Below are 21700 nucleotides of genomic sequence, written 5' to 3'. Positions count from 1 at the left end.
GGCCCTCACTCTGTTTATTCGTGTAAGAATTTACTGTGAGTTTTTTCCAACACAAATCCAGCATCGCCCAACTTCAGCAAGATCTTTGCTGTTCCTTTTCTGTGAGGTAGAAAGGATAACAATTTGTCCCAAATTAAGAATAGCTGTGATGACCTTAAGGACAAATTTGATTATTTGTGGGAAGAGCTCTTGTGGGCAACAACCTGTTTTATCAGATGTTACCTTTGGAAGCCCATGTCACAACCAGGCAGGAGAACTGTACTTATGTGGGTCTGAATGGTGGGGCTTAAGTATTTTAACTGACGCTCATGCCCTGCTATATGCACACCATGATGCATTAAATTGCTTTTTTGTATTCTCTATAATGCAGAATAGATCATTTTACCTGGTGGACTTTTGTTTCCTTCCTGTGCCGCAGGAACTACTTTTTTAAGTTGCTGAAATATGGATTGTGTCCATATTATGGCTGGCCCTGGACCTTAGCTTTACTTACAGCAAGAAATTCTGTCTGATTAGAGTTTATTAACTATGCTGGCTCTTTTGTTCTCCTATGCAGAATGCTTGCCAGCTTATCATGTTGATTAGGAAATCTTTCGGATATCAAGAGGAACAAGCTGTGACTTTCACCTCCCTTCTCAAACCCTTTCATAAAACAACATGAAGGAAGAAAGGCTCAGAAAACGTATATTACAAAAATAAGAGAGCAGACAGCGCAACTCTGGACACTACACCACGAGTTTGTGCTTCAGCTTACCACGTACCACTGAAAAAGGCAAATATAAAAGATAGACATTGAATGCTTCCCCAGGTTTTAAGGCTGAATAGGCAGAACGGAGCTGATGAAAATGAGGGTGCAAGGTTTGAATTCCATTTCAGGGATTGACTCACCTTGGGTTTCCTGTTCAAAACACGACTGGTGTGTATGCTTCAGTCATTGTTACATCAATCCCCCCCACCTCCCTTCCCCTTTTGTCCAGAAAGCGCACGCGTTTCCCCCCCAACATGCCCTTGTGTAGAGTTTCTGCAGCAGAAGCACACGATCTCAACACAGGAACAGAGATGCAGACTAACCTTGCAATATTTTAGAAATAGGGGAGAAGTGAGAATGCATTTTCACCAAATTAATGGTTAGCATTCACTGTATTCCTTGCCCCGGTATAAAATGTCCTAAAGAAATGAAGTCCTGTTCATCCAGACAACAAAATATTTTGAAAGGGGTGTACACCCTTCTCCTCTAAAGTTGGACGTCATTGGATTGTAAACAAATCGATGTAGGATTTACCCAAAGCCTGTTGGAAAGGCTTCTTTGGCCTAATAAGGGCAAGGGAAACGTTAGCTTGGAAATTCCCCCAATCAGGCTAATTTCTGGGTGTTGTGTGTGGATTTCCAAGGAGGGTGATGGGGGTGGGGGGGCGGAGTAGTTTGTTGGCTAATGCATGATAAGTATGGGCCACACCTGGACAAGGACTTGTACCAGAGGTGGAATCGTATTTATATATCATCTAATCAAAACATTTAGATATAATCGTCCCAATATCTCTTTACATCCCTAGTATGACCTCTGTCCCCACTGGTGTTCCTGCTCTTGTATGATTTGAGGAAGATTCTCCATTCTCAACACCATCTGGACAGTTTCTTAGGATCTTCGATCTTCCCACAGCCCAGATATGCAAGTGCCATTGCTCCCATAACATAGAAACCATACTCTGCTTCTGCCTAGATGTCCCCATTCCCTGCAAGCCTTGCAAGCTCCATTGCTTTCCATCAGCTCGGTTCATCCCCATTCCAAAACTCTCAAAGTGGGGAAATAGGGGCCTGCTGGTCATGCTGTATCAGTCCCATTCTCCATCTCTTTCTGCAGCCAGAGCTGCTTGTGCTGCTTGCGCCCAAAGCCCTCATCATAGTTGCCTTTGCTCTTGAACAGCTGCTGGAAATGTGGCTTGCAGTAGAATTCCCCATGAAGAGCTGCGTAACTACCCAAGCTGGAAGGAAGGAAGAGATACATGTTAGGGCCCACCAGGAAAGGACCGAGTGAATGCAGTTCTCTGTGAGAATGTAGTGTAGCATAGTGGTGACTTCCCATCTAGCTTCAGTCATCATCACTCCCATCACTGACCCTTCCTTGGAGGAAAGGAACCTCTCGTGCAAGCACTGAGTCATTACTGACTCTTGGAGGGACACCAGCTTTCGCTGATGTTTTCTTGGTAGGCCTTATAGTGGGGTGGTTTGCCGTTGCCTTCCCCGGCCGTGATTACCTTTCCCCAGCTAACTGGTATAAGCACTGTACCAAGGCAGTGTTCATGAGACGTACTTTTAGCACTCGTGCTATCAAAGGTTAAGAAGCATTTCCATGGGAGGATGAGACCAGAAGGCTAGCATAGCCCTGCCTGTTGTAAGGCTAGGTTTATACCAGCTTTTTTATTATTTTACAGGGAAATCCCATCACAATGAGAACTTGCCATAATTCTTCCAAGATTGTATGTGGGTTTGTTTGTTTGTTTGTTTGTTTAAAAAAATACACACACACCCAACCACCCTCAAAAGTAAACTGTTAAATCAATACTCCTTTTCCCATGGTTGTATTTGTTTTATCCAAGTGTCACATTAATTACAAGAAAGCTCAGGTGAATGTATGGGAATACCTTGCACCAACCTGGAGTTTTTTCCTATTAACCCCCACCCCCAAAGATAATGGCTTCTGATACTCTCCTCTAATTTTAGGACACCAACGGTGTATTGAGCTGCAGAAATTTGACTCTTAACCCCTTAATTTGCTTTAACTGCTTCAGCAGAGTATTATAGTAGTACCCTCTTATCTAGTTCTTTATATAGAACTTGATATTCACAGCTGTATAAAGCTGAAACAAAAAGGTGTGTTCCAATGCATATCCCTTTAAGGCCAAAGCGTTCACCCTTTCCTGATCCGTGTTCAGACTTGGAGGCAGTTGCCACTGCTGGCTCAACCCTATATTTTGGTCAGACCCCCTTGCAGCACTCCGTGCCCAATTTGTGGAGGACATAACATTTCATAAAGAATCCAAACAGTTTTGTCACCCAACCAACACTTTTGGTTCATCTTGAGCCAGTTTCTGGTTCCTCATTAGGTTGCTGGGATGGGGTGGGTGGGTTAGGGTTACAATTAAGGGCAGAGTTATGGGGAGGGTGTGAAGTGAACTCTCAGGAGGACTCAACTTGCCACCACCACCCCATATATCCCCATCACCTTTCCCCAGAGGAAAAAGCTTTGCTTCCCCTGCCTCTCTCACCTCAGCTTGGTGCGGCAGTGCTTACAGCAAAAACAGCTGTTATGGAAGACAAATTTATCAGCCACCAGGCGCTCCATGGGGTAGACTGTTTTCTGGCAGGCACTGCATGTCTCCTTCACCTGAGCTTTCAGGCTGAAAGACTGAATAACAGGAGTAAAAGGAGATGTGGGTGAAGGCAGGCAAACAAGCATAATGCACCAAGAAAAGTGTAGAAACCCTTCAAAATGAAGTTAAGCTCCCCCCACCCCCACAAAGCAGGAGATAAGGGAAGCCGGACTGCATACAGGCATACTGAGTCACTTAATTCTAAAAAGCTACTTGGAAGGAACGTCCTCTGACCTATATAGCCTGCCCCAATGTGTGTGGCATGTGGTTATGCGGTGATAGGGAAATGCACTCTGTATGGATTTAGAAGTGCTCTTGTTTTATTCAGGGAGTCCTCCTAACTTAAAACAGGTACTGCAGCTGCAGCCAATGAAAAATTATTGAAGTGCAAGGCATGCAGGACACTGGATACAGAGAACAGTATTTGGAAAGCAAAAAAAAGAAAACACAGTTCATGGACATTGAGCAGGGGGTTGGACTTGATGGCCTTATAGGCCCCTTCCAACTCTACTGTTCTGTGATTCTATGAAAAAGAAAACACAGTTAATAGAGCTGGAGATTGTCGAAGAGGTGACCATCATTTTTTTTAAAAAAGAAACTACCCTCCAATATGAGAAATGTTTTAATTTTGGCCTGAATATTTATGATTGTGGATTTCAAAGGGTAAAATTATAACCAAAGGGGGGAAATATGGCTAATCCATAATATATGAACTATAAGGGAAAGAAAAGGAGGGATGGCAGAGCCACAGCGTTTTAGGCAGGCCCCCTGCCCTGCCCTGCCCTGCCCTGCCCTGCCCTGCCCTGCCCTGCCCTGCCCCGCCCCGCCCCAACACACACACCGCATCTATATATTGCTTTCATTTTCCAGGTGGACTTAAAGCTCAAATTAGAGTTTTGTGATTCTGCTGAAGAAGAGGAGGGTTGCTGTTTTTAACCCAAAAGAGCCTGTGGCCGCCTGTGCCAAAGAAAGCTTCCCTCCCAGGAGAACTAGCAGCTTTCGAGGGTGATTTTCATTGGGACTAAGGCAACGGAAGGGAGGTGTGTGTGTGTGTGTGTGTGTGTGTGTGTGTGTGTGTGTGTGTGTTGAAAACCCTCTTCCTTGTGCAGCGCAGTCCCAATTCTTATCTCTACTGGTGGTTGCTATTTAACTTAATTTTGTTTTGTTTTTTTAAAAAAACACAAAAATTCATTCAAGCACTTCATGTATAATCTACTCTAGCCCTTGGGGGCGGGGCACAGATATTATGTGAAAAGGAAGCAGAGGCAAAAGGCTTAGGAAACTTCTTTCCCTCCTGGCCCAAACTGAGGTTGGTTGGTTTAATGGAGGAAAGAATCAAGGAAGTCTGCCTACTGCGTAGTGTGCACCTGCAGCTGAATTATTTTGTTATTACTGTCATATGCATATATATGGACATGTGTTCTTTGAAGATCCATAAACAAAGCTACACAAACAACAGGATTCAGGAATATGGCTTAAAGACAGAGCCTTTTGCTTTAAAAAGAACTACAAGATTATGCAAAAGCTTTAACAATCTGACCAAGTCAGCAACTGAGTTTATATTCAGTTTATATACAGGAAAAGTGCATTAGAAATTCTAATGAAATAATGAAAAAAAATTCCTGCTTTGATGCAAAATCAATAGGACCAGAATTGACCTAATATGTTCCAAGAATACTGAGGCCAATAAAATCTCAGTTTTCAATAATATGGGTAAAAGGCTTTGTCTGAGGCAACAGGGTTGCTGCACTCCAGTGTCCTTGGTTGGGGTTGGGGTAGAATTAGAGGACGGAGTTGTGCCAAAAGGGCATAGAGCCGCAAAATGTAGAATTTTCGCACAAGTGCTTTGCCTGGATATATTTCAAACCAATTAACTGTTTCTGAGTCAGACAAAATCTGATTCCAATACTGGGGCTGTTCCAATTCCTGCCCAGTAGTTGCTATGTCATGCGAATCCAGCAAGCGTGAGTTATGTGAGGGTTAAACAAGCCTCACATAACCTATGGTCTGTTGGTCAATGTTATATTATTTTACTGTATTTGTTGTTTTCGCCCAGCTTTGGGATTATTTTATCTTGAAAAGTGGGTAAGAAAGTTCTTAAATAAATCAAAAAATAAGGAAGGTCTTACAAACAGCCCTGCTGGATCAGCCTGAAGGTCCATCTTATCAAGCTTCTGGCTTCCCACAGCACCCAAGCAGGGCTGAAAGGCATTCTCCACCCCATAGATGCCTCTGAACGTGGAGGCTGGGCCAGATAGCCTGGGGGAGATCTACTCTTCATGAACTTGTCTAATTATCTTTAAAGGAATCTAAGCCAGTGACCACCATAGCATCTTGCAGCAGGGAACATTGTGTGAAGAAGTATTTGTGGTGTGTTCAACACTGGTCCTGGTTCCATGGTAGTATTTTCTTTTGTCTGTCCTGAATCCGCCAACAATTTCATTGGCTGACTCCTGAGTTCTAATGGTATAAAAGTGGAAGAAAAAACTCTGGGTAGCCATTTCCTCCACACAATGCATACTTTTATAAACCTCTATCATGTTCCCCTTAGTTGTCATCTTTATAAACTAAAAAGCCCAACCACTTCAGCTTTGTTGTGAAGGTGTTCCAACTCCCAGTTCGTGTTGCTGGCCCTTTTCTGCATGTCTTCCAGCTTGAAAATGGGGAATTCAGAACGGTATGTAATCTGTACAGCACCATGTACATTGATGGTGCTATATAAATAAATAATAATAATAATAATAATAATAAGTACTGAAGACGTGGCTGCACAATTGGAAAGGCATTACAATACTGGAATTCTTATTGTCAATACTTTCCCAATGATCCCTACAACGACATTCGTCTTTTTCACAGCTGCCACACATACTGGGTTAACCTTTCCATGGAGCTGTCCACCACGACTCCAAGATCTGTTTCCTAGTTAGCCACAGCCAATTCAGGCCTTATCTGTGAAGTCAGGGGTTTTTCTACTGATGTGCATTACGTAACACTTCCTTATATTGAACTGCATTGGCCATTTTATTGACCATTCACCCAGTTCCAAAAGAAACTTTGGGAGCAGTCTTGAATGGAGCTAAAGGCAAAAGTGGCAAGGCCAAAATACCAAAACACATGCATACTGTAGCCTAAAGTTCTTATTACCACTAACTACGCTTTAGGAGGAGTATTTCAACCTTTCAAACGAGGGAAAGCTGCACATAAGACGGAGACACACCCACCCTCACAGGTTACTAGATTTGGCACCTGGGCCTGAGGTTCTGCACCCGTTATAACAAATTCAGGGTGGCATAGTGGCTAAAGTGTTGGACTGGGAGTCGGGAGATCCGGGTTCTAGTCCCCACTTGGCCAGGGAAACCCACTGGGTGACTTTGGGCCAGTCACACACTCTCAGCCCAACCCCCCTCACAGGGTTGTTTTTGTGAGGGTAAAATGGAGAGGAGGAGGAAGAGGAGTAGGAGGGTTATGTCTGCCACCTTGGGTTCCTTGGAGGAAAAAATGCAATAATAAAAAATAAATCCCTTCTTTTTTTAGATGTTTCCTCTTTTGAAATCTCATGTAAGTGTATTGAATTTGAGAGCACTGTGATCACGGTTTTCAATTGGTTCAGTATTTACTTATCACACCAGAGCTTAGGAACCATTCAAGATTCAGCCCCACCTTCCCTCTGGTTGGTTTCCTGACCAAGGGCTCATTTACACCAAGCAGGATATTCCACTATGAAAGCAGTATATAAAAGGCAGGAGCCACACGACTGCTTTAGAGCGGTATTGAAATGCACTGACAACTGTTCGGGCCCATTGACACAGACCATAGACCGCTTCCACACTGCTATATGCTGCTTGGTGTGGCTCCTGCCTTTTATGCACCACTTTCATAGTGGAATATCCTGCTTGGTATAAATGAGCCCCAAGTGTTCCCAGGCATGGTCATTTGAGGTACCTGGAAATGCTGCCTCTCTGTCATGACCTAAACATGCATTTACCCAAATGTGGGTAGTTCACTATTACAACATTTTCTCCTTTGTCTGACTCACTGATTTATCTCTTTGACTTAAGATCACACTCAGAATCTTTGGTCAGGGGCAGGCATAGTACTGAATTACTTTTGGGGCTTGGTATTACCACCCACAGTAAATCTGGGAAGATGTTTGTTCCTCATAATTTTTTTAGTCTACTGGACTCTATGCACTTTTTAAAAACATACAGAGCAATACTACCCTCAACATGCCCTTCACTATCCTTTCTGAAGGATTTGTGTCCAAAGATATCCATAATCCATTGATTTTATCCATTTCACCAGGTTTCTGACATATCCACTATATCTGCAGCTGAACCTAAGCAATTAAACAAATTCTGGTGCTTTGACTTGTCTTACATTAAAATGTCCTGCTTGTATGTCTCTGTCAGTCACATTTTGTTTGATTAACCAATGCTGTTGAGAGATTAAGAAGATTCCTGTCTCTCATTTTCCTTCTGTAGACAAAGACTGGAATAACACAGTAACAAGAAACTGAAAAACCCCAACCTTAAACAAGGGGGCTGTTTGCACAACACAAGGTTGCAGTACATGCAGGGTGCATGAAGCCATCATTTTAAATATGCACCCCCCACTTGGGAGTTGTCATGTCACGTGAAGCTGGCAAGTGTGGGTTATTTTTATTTATTTATTTTTTTATTTATTGCATTTCTATACCGCTCAATAGCCAAAGCTCTCTGGGCGGTTCACAAGGGTGAACACTATTTATTAAATAATGTTTATTTATTTATTTATTTATTTATTACATTTTTTATAGAGCTTCAGCTACTGGGCGGTATAAAAATGAAATAAATAAATAAATTTTATACCGCCCAGTAGCCAAAGCTCTCTGGGCAGTTCACAAAAATTAAAACCATAATAAAACAACCAACAGGTTAAAAAAAAATACAAAATACAGAACCCATGGTCTGTTTTATGGTTATTTTGGGGGTAAACAACCTGGTTGCCCGTGGGCACCACAGCTCATTGTGTGTTAAACCCAGTCAATGTATTTATTTTATTTCCCCCAACCCTTTTGAGAAATTTTCATGTCAGAAAGTAAAATGGGTAGCAAGCAACTACCTTGGACCTCTGCACGGTGGATGCCCCTGAGTTGCTCTTTGCCTCCTAAGGGAAGAGAGGGAAGGAAAGGAAAAGAATGAGAATTAACATTCATGCTCATTTCTGCATGTCTAATCATAACCAAAAACTGGAAAACAAACTGTAATTTCTTAACTGATGATTGGAACATTATCTTAGCATAAAAGCTAAGCCAACAACTTAAAGCAGCAAGAATGCAAAAAGAGTCAGAGAACTTTGGAGAGACATTATTTTACTTTATAGGCTATGTAAGAAAAAGGACAGAGACAAAAGACCACGAAGTACATATAGTATACCATGGAAGGAAACACTCACATGAACCTATGTGACCAAAACACGTTCAAATGAATTACTTGCAGATTTCTGAGCAATGTACATGGAATGATGTCAGCTTTAATCCTTTTGAGATATCGTTCATAATTATTACTGTTTTTCTGTTGAAATATCTGATTAAGTACAATAAGGGCACAACTGAATGCATGTTTACTCAGAAGTAAGTACTATTGTGTTAAACAAGGTTTATTCCTAGGTGAGTGTGTACAGGATTTCAGCATAAAATTGTATTTTTAAATACTATAAATATTTTTTTAAACCCTAAAAAATAGTATTGAGAATTATACAGAATAAGACAGCCTTAGCTAACTGGGAGCCCTGCAGATGTGTTGGATTGCAACTCACATCAACTGGCTGGAGATTATGGGAATTGCAGTCCAAAACATCTGAAGGGCACCAGGTTAGAGAAGGGCTAAAGTAGAGCAACATGTCATGGTTTGCCTTGAAGAAACGATGTACGGGAACTAGGTAGATTCACAATTGTGAGCTTTGCCCCGGCTGCTTTGTTTTAGAATTTCATTTAGCTTTCTTTTCGGACTTCCTCCTCAGAGCTTTGGATAATATAGTCCTTGGTCTCAGGAGAGAGAACTGCCACAAGCAAATTCTCAAGGGGCTGAATACAGATTTAGTCATACATAAGAACAGACTCATTGAGGTCAATGGGACTTATGTTAGTTCTGGGTCTACTCTGACTAAATCTGGCTCCAACCCAGGAAACCCTGAGCAGGGATGATATGAGCTGGGAAATATTTACAGTGTGTAAATCCTCTTTAACAGACATTAATTATCTCAAAGCACACTAGGAATTCCCAGGACTTTTTGAGGGTGGATAGAATTATTTGTCAGCTCTAGCTCCTTCACAGAAGTCCAACTCACATGATTCATTAGGTGAGAGTCGAGGAATAAGTGAACACAATTATACTTTTTGGAAACTGAGTCTTGTGACACTTTAACGTTTTACAGTGTAACCCTATACATGTCTATGCAAAAGCAAGTCTTACTGAGTTCAATGGGTCTTCCTCCCCCATAAGGCAAGGATTGCAGCCTAAGAAAGCATAAGCTTTTGTGGACTAGTGCTCAGATGGTGAGCATATATACTCATGAGTATAGAGTGAGGCCAAGGTAGAATTGTAAACACAATGGACTCAAATGGCCATGAAATGCAAAAAAAGAACAGTTTGAGACAATTCAATTAAAGTTGAAATGTATTCAAAATAAGCACAGTGACAATTGACAGTAGTAGTTGGTGAACACATAACCATCCTAGCCCTAACAGCTGTTGTGGGACAGGAAATTATTGTCTCTATTTGTGCCCTAATGGCTAAAAACTACTGAATTAGACTTTATCTGGACTTGAATAGAGACAGCAGTTTTCGGACCCACTACAGAGTTCATTAATTAGGTTACCAATGCTTATTGTGTTATACCAATTACGGCTGTTCTGAATGACCATTGTGCTTATTTTGCAGCAATTAAAGCTTTAACTGAATTATCCCAGTCTATACTTTTGCATTTCATGACCATTTGACCCCCACCATTTGCATTCTCCTCCACCCCCACATCTCTATACCCATATGTATACATATTCCTGCCAACCAACAATATCACTCTGATGAAGTGGTCTCTAATCCATGAAACTTTATGCCATAATAAATTTCTTAAGTCTTTTAAGATGCCACAAGAATCATAGAATCATAGAATAGCAGAGTTGGAAGGGGCCTACAAGGCCATCGAGTCCAACCCCCTGCTCAATGCAGGAATCCACCCTAAAGCATCCCTGACAGATGGTTGTCCAGCGGCCTCTTGAGTGCCTCTAGTGTGGGAGAGCCCACAACCTCCCTAGGTAACTGATTCCATTGTCGTACTGCTCTATCAGTTTTTCCTGATGTCCAGCCAGAATCTGGCTTCCTTTAACTTGAGCCCGTTATTCTGTGTCCTGCACTCTGGGAGGATCGAGAAGAGATCCTGGCCCTCCTCTGTGTGACAACCTTTTAAGTATTTGAAGAGTGCTATCACACTTTGTTGGTTTTGCTGCAAGAGATTAACAAGTCCCATCACTCTGAAAGTTAGACAATTTGTGTAACAAAAGTATTCATTAACTATCCCTCAATCCACTCCCTGAGAAGCAAAAGCACCCCTCCATCTTGATTTCTGTACATACATTAGTAGAGGTTGTACTGGCTGGTCCCTTGGCTTGGAACATAGCTCTATGTTCTCACACGCACAGGTGTGCAGCTTCACTTCCTGGCCAATTCTCCCGTGTTGATATGATTTATGCTTGCCCCTCACAATACCTGGAAAAAAGAGAGAATATCCTCTTGTATAGGAATATCCTTTGTGATCCTGAGGTGTAAGGCTTAGAGTACAACCATTGCAATCAATGAGTCAGGTAAGTCATGATTAACTTAAATCCCACTGACTAAATCTAGACCCAGTCTCAGGACTCTGGGTCACTTGGTATCATTACTAAAATTCTGCTCAAGTTCAGCCAGCAGCCCTCCAACTCACATTAAAGGATTAAAACTTTAGAAATAAATTAAAGTTTTAATACTTTCTCTTTTAGACTAATTGCAGTGGTATACATAAAGCAGAGATTTTAGTATATATGAAAAAATATGAGCATACAAATATATTTCCACCAATGTGTAAATAATCTTAATATTAATTAATTAATTAACAAATTACTCTTAGATTTCATAAAATAGTAACCACCAACATAGCTTATATAAATAGTAACATTTCCTAAATCCCATTAGATTCCTAATAATGAAAACTATTGAACAGCGTCCTGAACATCATTATTCCAAAACATTATTAAAAAGTTCCATTTGCCAATAAATCAGTCATTTACCCCTGTCTTTCTCTGACAATGTTGGCTAATTTGATCTCCAATGCCACCCATTTCCCAAACTCCTATTTCTGCAAATGGAAGAAGAGAACTGCTCCGTCCCTCCATTTCTCAAGCCCCCTCCCGCTTCCAGTTAAACTAGTGTTGAAACATCCCACCAAGGACGAAAAGTCAATTTCCAGTCTGTGTCAATTTCACATATATTCTATCAAAACTACGGTTTTTTTCCATTTTCTACATCACTCTGCAGTTTATTTTTTAAAACCGCAAAACTTTGCTATTTCCAGACATATGCATCTTGTACACAATGTTCCCTAAATTATGTATTTTTGTACACAATTTTTGAGCTGAGAACGCCATCATAAAATGCAGAGAAGTGTGAAATCCAAAGAAAAACTATGTTCTGATCTACTTATTAGTCCAGGAACTACAAATTGTGAACCAAACAAAACCTTCCTCCATCCTGTCTAATCTCATTATGCCTGCACCTCCGTTGCCGTTTGACTATCCTGTTCACTTGTTCATTTCAGGTACAGGTAGAAAAGTGCACTTTCATACCTCCTAAGGCACTCCAGCCTTCAGAAAAGAGAGATGTACCAAGGCTGCCTTTCTCTGTCACCTGAGCTCACAATATAGTGCTCTCCTCTGTTCTGCAAGACTTTCAGACTACTTGAGAAAAGACTCTGATTCATTTCCTCCCCTCTCTGTGGTTGGCTTGTTATTTCCTGCTCTCTCTACTGAGCTTCGTAGCTCAAGCTTCACACAGCCAGTCATGGCAGGGTCAAAGTGCTACGGTTAGAGAACAAAGCCAGAATACACTACAAAATAGGCCCATGGCGATGTATGTGATTACTACCACCACAGCACCTAGCCCAATACTAGTGCTCAAGCTTTCTTGAGCACTAGCACTGGGTCAGGAACTATGATTAATAAAACATAAGAGGCAATGCGGTTATAGTATTTCAGACGATCAATCCATGCTCAAAATGAAGGGTGTAAACTTTCAAGTATTAGAGAACTGCTTTGTGTAGAAACTCCCCCCCCTCCTCTCTCTCTCTCTTTCTCTCTCTCTCTCTCTGTCACACACACACACACACACACACAGGACCTCCTCTCCCTCTCTCTAGGGAGCAAGCATGTGGATGGGTGGGGGCAATCTGGTCATGGACCATAATAGACTTTGATTTGAATTGGGGGGAGGGGGGCAGGCGTCCTTCCACATATAAATCACAATTTCATTCAATAATACAATATCATAACTTTTTGGCTGGTCTTAAGGTATCATCCAGTCAATGTTTTGATGATGATGATGATGATGATGATGATGATGATGATGATGATGATGATGATGATGATTCTAATGGACCAACCTGAACCAGAGTGCAAAAACCTCTGGTAGTTTTTGGACTGCTAGTTCTTGGGATGCGTGTGTCATATAGGAAAGCACATATCCCTCTGTCTCTTGAAGTACATGTCTTCGCTTAACTGCACCACCACGCTTTCTCTGTTCTAGACAAGGGCCTGGGCCACTGCTAGCAACCCACTGTTCAAAATGCTGCTTGTTTTGCTCCAGCACTGCTTCTGATTAGCTTCAGCAAATCTCACAAGAAATGGGCAACTGGTACATAGATGGGGGAAAATAAATTTCCATAAATATATACTGCAATTTAACCTCATTCCCCCACCCCCCGGGGTAATATGCTTGCAGCCCAGACTGAGGAGCCCTGGATCTCTGGGCCCTGGTAAAATGCACCCATTCTCTCTCCCTTTCCCATGCTTAGGCCCTGTATCTCTCACACACATACAGAATCTCTCTCTCTCTCTCTCTCTCTCTCTCTCACACACACACACACACATACAGTTCCATTCACAGACATGCAGCATTTTGTCAGTCCTTGCACACCCAAACATCTCTAGCATCTCCACATGCACACACACACACAGCAACACACATGTGAAGATGCAAGAAACTGAGAAAACAATGGAAGAGTTGGAATAATTATTAATGAGATGTTGCAAGCAAATATTCATTTAGCTCACATGTGGGCAACCTCTTGACCACTCTCCGTGGCCCATGAAGCCCCCACATCCATTTTTCCCAGTGCCCAGCTGATTAGCCATCAGCTGGGTGGTGGAAAGCAGATTGCTGGGGGGGGGGGGCAAAATTAAAGCCTCCCCCGCATTGCTGTGTGTGTGTGTGTGTGTGTGTGCGCGCGCGCACGTGCGCAAGAGAGGAAGGAAGTGCATGCACATAAATGAGAAAGAATGAGTGCGGAAAAGTGGGAGGGGCATAAATGGAGAGAAAAGAGAGTTGGGTATATTTTGTATGTTTAATTATGTTTGGATGTACACTTATGCTGACTAGCAAGAACAAGCAATTATGTATTTTACCTATAGCAAGGGGTCTCTTCATTGGCCCACCTGGCCCTTCCAAAAGAACTTAAGCCTGTGGCTTCTCAGTTGTGCTGCCCCATTTATGGAAATCCCTCCTGCAAAGAGGCTCACCTGGCACCTACGAAATGTCTTCTCCCAGACATTTTAGATTTTTATTACTGACTTTGTTGTTTTTAACCTGATTTTGACTTTTTGTGTGTGCACGAGAACATTTTGTTATACGGTGGCATATAAAATAAAAAATCACCATCCTATACCCACTTAACTGGGAGTAAGCCTCATTGAAACCAATGAGACTTACATCTGAGTAGCCATGTATAGGATTGCACTATAAATCTGGGGAAACTAATCAAATATTGGAAAGGTCAAAATATGGAACCAGTTATCTTTGGTTAAACTGGCAGCATTACAAATACTGTATGTAAATATAATTTGGAGTAATTTGAAAAATATACATGGGAAAGGGTATTTTAGTATATATCAAGTACAGGATAAATTATGTTATTGGAATTATTTTTCAATAATGATTATTTTGTATATAATTTTGTCATTTAAATAACACAGACATGAAACATCTCCACACACACTCACACAAATGCACAGTATCTCATATCTCCCCCTCCCCTTTCTCTCTCTCTCTCACACACACACTCACACACACATGAACCTTTTTCTCTCCATCTTGAGGCTCTTACTTCCTTTTTCTCTCCATCTTTTGCCTGGCCAGCATCACTGCCAGGCTTTGGTGGCAGCAAAAAGTTACATTTCACCATTGAAACAACACACACTGTGAATGTGCACCTTGTTTTAATGGTAAATTACACTCTTCCAGGAGCACAATTTGCCTTTAATCCGCCATGTTTAAACCAGAAATGCACTTTTTTTTGCTGCTGTACTGCAAATATCGGCAGCAATTTGGTAGTGCGGCAGCAGCAGTGGCAGTGACAGGTGTGTGGCCCCCAGTGAGGGATGGAAGATAAAAATTCACCCCCAGATTTTCTAAAGTTACCACCGCTTCCATATAATGAGGGGAGTTTCTGAAGTAAGAGCCTCAAGTAGGTTTTACAAAGCTTGAAGCATAGGAAACAGCTGTTCCATTGTCAGTATTTAAATTCAAGCATAAGATGAGTGACACAGTGAGACTTGAACTGTTACATCTGGACTGGCCCAAAAACCATTATACTAGCTCGCTAACCATTGAGCTACAGTGATAATCCTAAAAAGCTGCCAAAATGTGCAACCAAAAGGGTTCAGTTCCAAGCAAAATGCACAAGATAAATGGTTTGGGAGCAATGAAAGACTGTACTATTTGCCCTCTGAAGAGAACAAAAGGAAGCCGGTCATTATCCTCTTAAAAGGGAAGAGGTTGTTGCTCGGCATCCTTCTTTCTGCCAGAGGAAAGGGCGTGTTAGAGAGAAACGAGATCATGCAAAGGGAATATCAGACACCAAGCCAGCTCTACTTCCTCTTTCACCTTCCTTCACCTTTCATTAGCCACAGAGCATTTGAACTCTTCCCTTCAAAAGAAGGGCCTTGCTATCATTAATCTAGTCAAGCGTTTTGTTCTCAGGAGCAGCCACACAGATGCCTCTGGAAGCTCACAAATAGGGCATGAAGATGATGGATATCCTTTGCTGTTTGTTCCCAGCATCTGGCAATCAGGCCATTTGGCTTCCCTGGCTAATAGCTCCATCTACCCTCCGAATGGAGTAGTAGCTAGACAAAACCACCTTCACTGCAGCTGCATTAAAATTGCTTCATCAACCTTGCAGAGAAATAGTGGCAGCATTTGAGTGTCCCAGTGGAGCTGAAGCTCACTGATGTTCAGTTCCAGAATATCTTTCTCAGCCTCTGCAATGCAAGCCTTCTACATTGCAAACAATCTCGGCTGTTGCTTTATGGGAACACAGGCTATACAAGGAAGATGGTGACACTAAGCATGGGCAGAGTGTTCACAGTGGTGGTCAAAGAACACTCTGTCCATGCTTAGTGTCACCATCTTCCTTGTATAGCCTGTGTTCCCATAAGGCAACAGCCCAGATTGTTTGCAATATTTTAAGAGAGATGAGTGTGTTTGCAATATTTTAAGAGAGATGAGTGTCTTTCAGAATATATCTCTGGATAGTTTCCTGGTGGTGTAGAATACAACTCAAAATAGGGAGTTCACTTGTCCAACCTTTTGTTATAATCTTCCAAGAATGATGATTCTGCAACTTTCTCTCTGTGCAACATCTTTCACTGCTGAACTACTTTTACAGTTACGACATTTTTCCTCATAGTAAGCCAAGATCAAAGACGATGCTTCCTGCCTATTGCTAGGGTGGATAATTGTTCATTTAAAGCTGGGGTGCGTAACCTTTTTGGCCCCAGGCACTGTTTATAATGCTGGGTCAGGGGCCACATGTGTATACACACATGGACACACATATATACTCACACATACACATGTACACCAGCAGTCCTCCTTATACAGATCACTCTCTCCTCACTACTAGCAGGGGTGGGATCTCTGGGGAAAGCAGTCAATAGTACAGGCCACAAGGGAACTGGCAGGATTCCTTTGATCTGCATTTCTCTAAACTCATGTTTTGTTTTGTTTCATCAGATGCACACTTTAATAGATTTGTACTGTAGCACTTTTCCAAAGCTGAACACAGGACTCCAAATAAGAAGAGAAAATGATAAGGGAAAAAGAACAGTGACAAAAGGGTTAATGAGTGAGATATATAAAATATTGTTGGAGAAAGGGTCGATGAATAGTTCAGGGGAAATAGTGTGGGAGACAGACATGAATGTACAAATAGGACAAGAGAGCTGGGAGGGACTTTGGAAACAAAGAGTGTTGAGAAATATGTCAGTGAGAATAAAAGAGAATTATTATAAAATTATATGGAGGTGGTACCTAACCCCGGTTAGATTAAACAAGATAAATAATCAGCATTCAGCAAATTGTTGGAGAGGATGTGGGGGAAAAGGAACGTATTTACACATGTGGTGGGAATGCAAATACGTACAAAAATTGTGGAAGATGGTGTTTCTGGAGATTGAAGAAATTGTGGGAATGAAGATAAAACAAACACCAAAAGTTGCATTACTGTCACTATTGGAAGATGTAAAATGTAAAAAAGAAATTAAGGAATTAATAACGAATTTGCTGACGGTGGCAAGATTGATCGTAGCAAGGAACTGGAAGATTCAAGGGGAATATTGTATCGAAGAATGGTATAAAGAAGTTTGGGATTTAGCTATTAATGACAAACTGACTTGTAATATTAAATTGAGAAGAGGTATAGCTAAAACAAATGATTTTGAAGGAATTTGGAAACAGTTCCTAATATTTGTGTTTTTTAAGGGAAGTGGGAAGCCACCAGCAGAAGAAAGTATGAGATTTTGGAATCAGGAATGAGATCCCGAGGTGGGGGGAGCACTTATATGTTATGTTTGATTATGTTATATAGATATTATATTATTGTTATTCAACATTTATTCAACATTTATGTAGTATGTTGTTTCTTTAATTGTATTGGTGTATGTTTAAGTATTGTAGAAAAAAATAATAATAATAATAATAATAAAAAGGACTCCAAATAAGGTCTTGCTAGGACTTACTCCCTAACTTCTGGAAATGATAATCCTGTAGATAAACCCTCAGATGGGATTTGTTTGTGTAGATTTGAATTCAACCTTCTCACCAAAGTCCCCAAAGTGGCTCACCATCTTCATAAAATATAGCAGAAGCATTAATATAAAAATAAGCACTCCCCCCTCAAAGCGAAATCCAGCTGAAGCGAAGGCATGATGCCATTGCCTGCACGCTCCCCCCTACTTCCCTCTCTCAGGGCACTGCTTGCCTGCCCTCCTGCCTCCTTCTTTAGCCCACACTATTACATTACTGATGGGACCTTTTTCCTCATTCCAGGATACCTCACACAACCCCCAGGATTAAGTAGGTATTTCTTACATGCACAGCAATAGACACTGCTGGAGTCAACAGTGGACAGGACCTGGACTGCTCCTCCTTCATCCTCCCTCTCCCTCTCTCTCCCTCCCCCACTCCCCCATCCATCCACACATCCAACCTTACTGCAGCCTGCACCATTCCTTTTTATGCTTCCTGCTGTGGGGTACAGGATTACACAGAGGAGGTGCGATAAAAGAATGATCCTTCCCATGCAACTTGCATTCTAGTCAGCCAGACAAACAACTGTTTAGTGGGCTGTGAGGAATAGGATTGTGCTAGGGACCTGAAGGAACGCCTCCTCCCGTATGTACCTGCCTGGACCCTAAGGTCATCCTCAGGGATCCTTCTCTACGAGCCCCTGCCAAAGGAAGTGAGGCAGGTGGCTACTAGGAGGAGGGCCTTCTCTGCTGTGGCACCCCGGCTGTGGAATGAGCTCCCTAAGGAGGTTTGCTTGGCACCTACATTATATGCTTTTAGATGCCCGCTGAAGACCTTTTTATTCTCCCAGCACTTTAACAGTCTATAAATAAATTTTAACTGGTGTTTTAAACTTGTAATTTTGCATTTGCATTTATCTGGTTGAGCTTTTATATTGTATTTTATATTATGATTTTATACTGTTGTTTTATATTTTGAATGTTTTTAATTTTTGTGAACCGCCCAGAGAGCTCCGGCTATTGGGCGGTATAGAAATGTAATAAATAAATAAATAGGGAAGAAGCATGTAGCAATGTCCCTTCCCATGAACCATCCTCCCCAGAACACTCCCATCTCTCTGGCCCATCAAACAGGTGTTTGGCGCACTGGGTAAAACACGAAATGCATGAGCAGAGTTCCCATGTAGGAAGCATCATTCCCAGGCATCTCCTCCCCTGCAGTCCAGACTCCCCATCCTGCAGAACAACTGACCAGCAGGCTTGTGGCACCGACAACAGGATTCAGGGGTCTGGGCTTTGGCACCCTAAAAGCCTGCAAGGGTCACAAATGTGTCCTAGGACAGGGTCATGGTACCCAAGATTCTAAATCTGGGAGGACAAATTGGGAGGATTTGATCTCTCCACTGGATCTACTCGGTTCCTCAGTGTAGCACCAGCACAAACTTGATGGTCTGAAAGTGTGTGTGTGTGTGTTTGTGCGCACACGCGCTAGTTGGGGGAGGATTCCAGTACAGTACAAGGATGCCATCTCACTTGCCATGCTTCTTTTCTAGTTAAGTACTGCATCTGAATGTTCATAACTCATGTTGGGCTCTCAGCACAGAACAGGGAATCTATTGAAGTGACACATTTAGCTCCCTGTCTGAGTTGACAGACGAGGTCTTGGATTTGGTGTTGAGAACCCTCCAAATTGTATTTCCAAGGAACCTCAACATCCAAGACCACCTTGTTGAGGGCAGTTCAGTATTTCTTGACTCTTATGACAACCAAATGGTTGTCACAATATGTCATCAGCCCAAAACATAAAACACCCCCCTTGGATCTAGTGGAAGGATGGTGATGGGGGTTTTAAGACTCCCTTGACATAGTCAAATCATCTCCTGGTATGAGCTGTGGACAGGGCCGGTGCTGCCATAGAGGCAGCTCAGGCGGCGGCCTAGAGCACCAAGGTAGGGGGGGCGCCAAACAGCATGCCTGGAAGCCGCTCTCCCACAGCGGCTCTGAGAGGGCGGCTTCCGGACCCGCCGTTCCGAAGCTGCCCACCCGCCCCACCACCCCAGTGTCCTTTCTTCGAAGCCAGGAATGGCTTCCGGCCAGGCGCTGGCTTCAAAGCCGGGATGCTGGGGTGGGGGAGTGGGCGAGCGCCTTCAGAACGGTGCACCCGGCCGGAAGCTGCTCTGGGAGAGCAGCTTCCGGGCGCGCCTTTTTGAAGCCGGCCGGCTGGCTGCCCCCCCACCCCCCAGCATTCTGGCTTCGCTTCGGCTGGGCAGGCAAGATGGCACCCCGCGCCCAGGTACGCTGGGGTGGGGGACGCTGGGGTGGGGTGGGGATGCTGGGGGTGAGTGGGTGAAAGCAGCTCACCTGCCTAGGGCGCAAAATAGTCTGGCACCAGCCCTGGCTGTGGATATATTAGGATGGTCTTTCCTCAGTACTTAATGGATCCAAATAGATTCCTGAAAGCCCTCGGAATTTCCTGTTGGTATAATTGGTGATTCTGTTGAGGCCCTAATTGATCGGAGGGATACAGGGATGTTGGGATGACCCATGTCAACATGATTGTTCCTGAATGCCCTTGCCCAGTGGTGAGAGGGAGCCCTTGGTTTACTGAGAAGTTGTAGTTAATAAAATGGGTGGGGTGATGGCTGGAATACAAATGGAGAAAAACTCAGGATAAATTTGACTGAACACAAATTAGAGACCATTTTAGAGCAATAACAGCGACAAAAATCAATACTTCTCAGCCACTGTTGCATCCTCACAATGCTATCCAGCAATGCTGGGTTTTGGGGGGGGGGGGGGCTTCTACAATCTGGCTGCCATGGGAATATTCCAAAACCTTCAGAAGCTCACTATGACTTGTTTACAAAGCATTTCATGAATAAAATTAGTGATGGGTTGAAGAATTCAGTGTTTTCAGCACTTTCAGTAGCGCTGCCCAAAGTTGTAACCACTTACTTTTCAAACAGGTGGCCAAGGGTTGGTGGGTTTTTCCCCTTTTTCTTTTTTAATAGAAAAAAGCTAAGCAACCACTGTTTGGTTGCACTCAGCACCTTATTTATTTATTTTTATTTATTCATTTAAAGCATTTTTATAGCGCCACCTCACCATTTCTGGCATCGAGGCGCTTTACAATCACATATAAAACAATTCCATTAAAAACCCTCAACCCACATTAAGACAATTCCATTAAAAACCCTCAACCCACATTAAGACAACCCTCATCCTCAATCCATTAAAATCCCTCAACCCAGATTAAACCACCCCCTCCCCAAACTCTTGTGAAAATAAAAACACCATACAAAGGCGTTTGAAAGAATTGAGAGTGGGAGCCTATCTAATCTCCAGTGGCACATTGCTCCATAACCAGGGGCCAGCCACTGAAATGTTGGCTTCCTTCCTCTTTGAAAATGTGAGCCAGAATGTCTCTTGGAAAAATACTACATGATCACATAGCATCATTCCCATGGGCATTCTGGACACATTGTCAAACTGAACAGCAGCTGGGTGATCATGATTACTGGAGAATGGGGCTGTGCTCTTCATCCCCAGTATCAGGGACACTGCCTGGCTCCATATCCAGTAAAGAAGCCTACCCGTGAATAGATGCTCATAGAATCATAGAACAGCAGAGTTGGAAGGGGCCTACAAGGCCATCGAGTCCAACCCCCTGCTCAATGCAGGAATCCACCTTAAAGCATCCCTCATGCAATGGCATCTTCACTGCAGACAACCACACTACCGCTTGGACATCTGGAAACAAGGCCAGGCAATGTGCCTGACACTAGGGCACAATTTGCTCCCTAATAATCATGAGTAATGCATGAGGGGGCTTATATCTCTTACATTTCATTGCCTTTTGACCTCACTGTTCCCCCAACACACACACACAAGCTAATTGAGGATGCATTTGATAAGTAAATTATATAATGCACAAAAGCTTATGCCACAATAAATGTTATTCCAAAATCCTACACAATTTACTTGAGAGTAGGCTCACTGACCTCAATGGGATGTATTT

At 42.6% G+C, this 21700-nt stretch overlaps 1 protein-coding gene across 1 annotated transcript; it reads right to left on the bottom strand.

Moving 5' to 3' along the window:
* Positions 1-667: 667 nt before the first annotated feature.
* LIMD2 (LIM domain containing 2) lies at positions 668-12309 on the bottom strand. The gene is made up of 5 exons (XM_063131988.1): positions 12229-12309; positions 10984-11116; positions 8472-8516; positions 3267-3406; positions 668-1982 (listed from the first exon to the last, which is right to left on the bottom strand). Exons 2-5 carry the CDS (start codon positions 11023-11025, stop codon positions 1823-1825), a joined length of 387 nt encoding a protein of 128 aa, XP_062988058.1. The 5' UTR covers positions 11026-11116; positions 12229-12309; the 3' UTR covers positions 668-1822.
* Between the last annotated feature and the right edge of the window lie 9391 nt (positions 12310-21700).

The sequence above is a fragment of the Elgaria multicarinata genome, chromosome 1, assembly GCF_023053635.1.
Source record: "Elgaria multicarinata webbii isolate HBS135686 ecotype San Diego chromosome 1, rElgMul1.1.pri, whole genome shotgun sequence".
Classification (NCBI taxonomy): domain Eukaryota; kingdom Metazoa; phylum Chordata; class Lepidosauria; order Squamata; family Anguidae; genus Elgaria; species Elgaria multicarinata.
The sequence above is the reverse complement of the archived record's forward strand: the minus strand, read 5'-3'. Positions and strand labels throughout refer to the sequence as shown.